This window comes from Haplochromis burtoni, unplaced genomic scaffold, assembly GCF_018398535.1.
Source record: "Haplochromis burtoni strain Fernald_Lab_line unplaced genomic scaffold, NCSU_Asbu1 Contig_88, whole genome shotgun sequence".
NCBI lineage: Eukaryota > Metazoa > Chordata > Actinopteri > Cichliformes > Cichlidae > Haplochromis > Haplochromis burtoni.
In genome coordinates, this window is record NW_024582449.1 from 861,795 (window position 1) to 863,688 (window position 1,894).

The 1,894-nt window shown below is 34.4% G+C and overlaps 1 protein-coding gene across 1 annotated transcript in view; it reads right to left on the reverse strand.

The window, feature by feature from the left end:
- Window positions 1-631, reverse strand: part of smtla (somatolactin alpha) — a 4,435-nt gene extending 3,804 nt beyond the window's left edge. Inside the window, exons 1-2 of the mRNA XM_042222545.1 lie at window positions 573-631; window positions 206-396 (exon numbers count right to left, since the gene is read on the reverse strand). Of these exons, the coding sequence (XP_042078479.1) occupies window positions 206-396; window positions 573-585 (204 nt within the window). The 5' untranslated portion in view covers window positions 586-631. The remainder of the gene's footprint in view (window positions 1-205; window positions 397-572) is intronic.
- Window positions 632-1,894: the final 1,263 nt, after the last annotated feature.

Sequence of the window (1,894 nt, forward strand, 5' to 3'; positions counted from 1 at the left end):
TAAGTCATCTTAGTGTGAGAAGTGATTTAGAGCTATAACTCATTCTAGGCTCCGCCAATATTCTTTTCAAGCATGTGAATACAGAAGCACTGGTGAACAATCAAAACTAGTTTGGATTTTTTTTTTGTTTGCTTTGTTTGCTCTTGTTTTGTTTTTTTTACATTAAAAAAGTGAAAGAGCAAAGATTTATTTTGGAGTTACTCACAAATAAAGAACATGATTCTTCTGAGACACGGTAGATGAGCTCAGCATGATGGATGACTCTGTCAAGAAGTTTCTCTTGTGAGATGGAGGGGCAGCGAGTAAGGCTGCCCGGCTCTTCTTTACAGTCTAGTGGCATGCTTACAGTAAGAATATAGGGCCAGAGCAGTAGACCCCACACACCTCGCTGGATGACTGAAGACGCATATGGTATGTACAGATGGAACAAACGTCAACAAGTAAAAACAAATATGAGCATTTATATGTCAAATATGTTATTTATATATATTTTATACATTTCTATCAATGCAATTACAAAGAAAAGCAGAAAAGAAAATTACAAAAAATTGGGGCTTTTTTTGATACATTACCAGTCATGCCCATTCTATCTGTCGTCTTCAAGTTTTTCTTGCTATTGTGTTATGCTGACTTCTTTATAAAGCCTGATCAGGCCATGAATAAAGAAAAAGACATTTGAGTCTTGCGTAGGTTGTTGTAAAAAGATACCGGTCATCAGAAACCAAGACATTTCTTTTCTCATGCATAATACCGAGATGGGACACGTTGTATTCCCAAATAGCTTTGTTCTTCATTTGAATGATGGTGGCTTATAGCTCAAGAAAATCTGATGTCCAGAGTCTTTTTATTTGAATATTTTCTAAAATCAGTGAAAAAAGGCTCTAGAACAAACAAATAAATACAGATACATGTCTGTTGATCAATAATCTGGCAATAAAGACTGATTAGATACATCGAACAAAAGTTGAAAGAGAAGGGAGGTTAAAAAAATCTTCCTTTTATTATATACAGTGTACGCATTAACCCATTAAATGAGTGCCAGCATAGGTAGGTGTAGAAAACTCCATTGAATGCTACAGTTTTCTGTTTTCTTCTACTGCCTGAGACATTTGCTGCACTACTTACACCTGCCCCTTAAATTACCTAATTTTAACAGTAATCAGATTGTAGGATTACTGGATATGAGTTGCAAACAATTTCTGTAAATAAGTTAATCTGTGTATTTTGATTGCATGTGATATAAAATGTTTGAACACATGAGAAATAAAATAATTTATTATTATTCAGTAGATCATAATCATATTTTTAATTTAAAAATATATATACAATTAACACTTTAATTAAAGGAGTTTTGGTTTTCCACCACCCAAATCACAGAAATCAAGATGACATTTAAGACACTGTCCTCACATGTTTATTTCCACACAACAGCATGTTTAAGCATAAGCCACAGACAATCAGAGGCTCAGGAAGTAGCATCTGACGGGTGTTAAGTTACTGAATTCAGCGTCACAGACGTGGTTGCTATTCAAGATACCTGGAGCCTCCTTTTATGTATGTGAGCCTGTTTAATATAAACCTCTGTTCTTTTCTTGTCGCCTTTCGTATACACCTCCTCTTTTTCCTTCCCCATGTTTTCCCTCAACATACTTCTCTGCTTCTTAAATGTCCTAGTTGTAACTATTGATAAAAGAAATTTATTACAATCTGTTGGGTACATTGGGTACAAAAGATTTTAATTTATATGATACTGAATGACAGTTACACTCATGGCTTTTTGACATCAGGGTACTTTCACTCAGTTTGACATAATTACCCAAAAGGAATTTGTGGCCATTTTGCAGAATAAACTTTCACAGATTCACCTTCAATCATTGTAATGAAAAAGCTACAT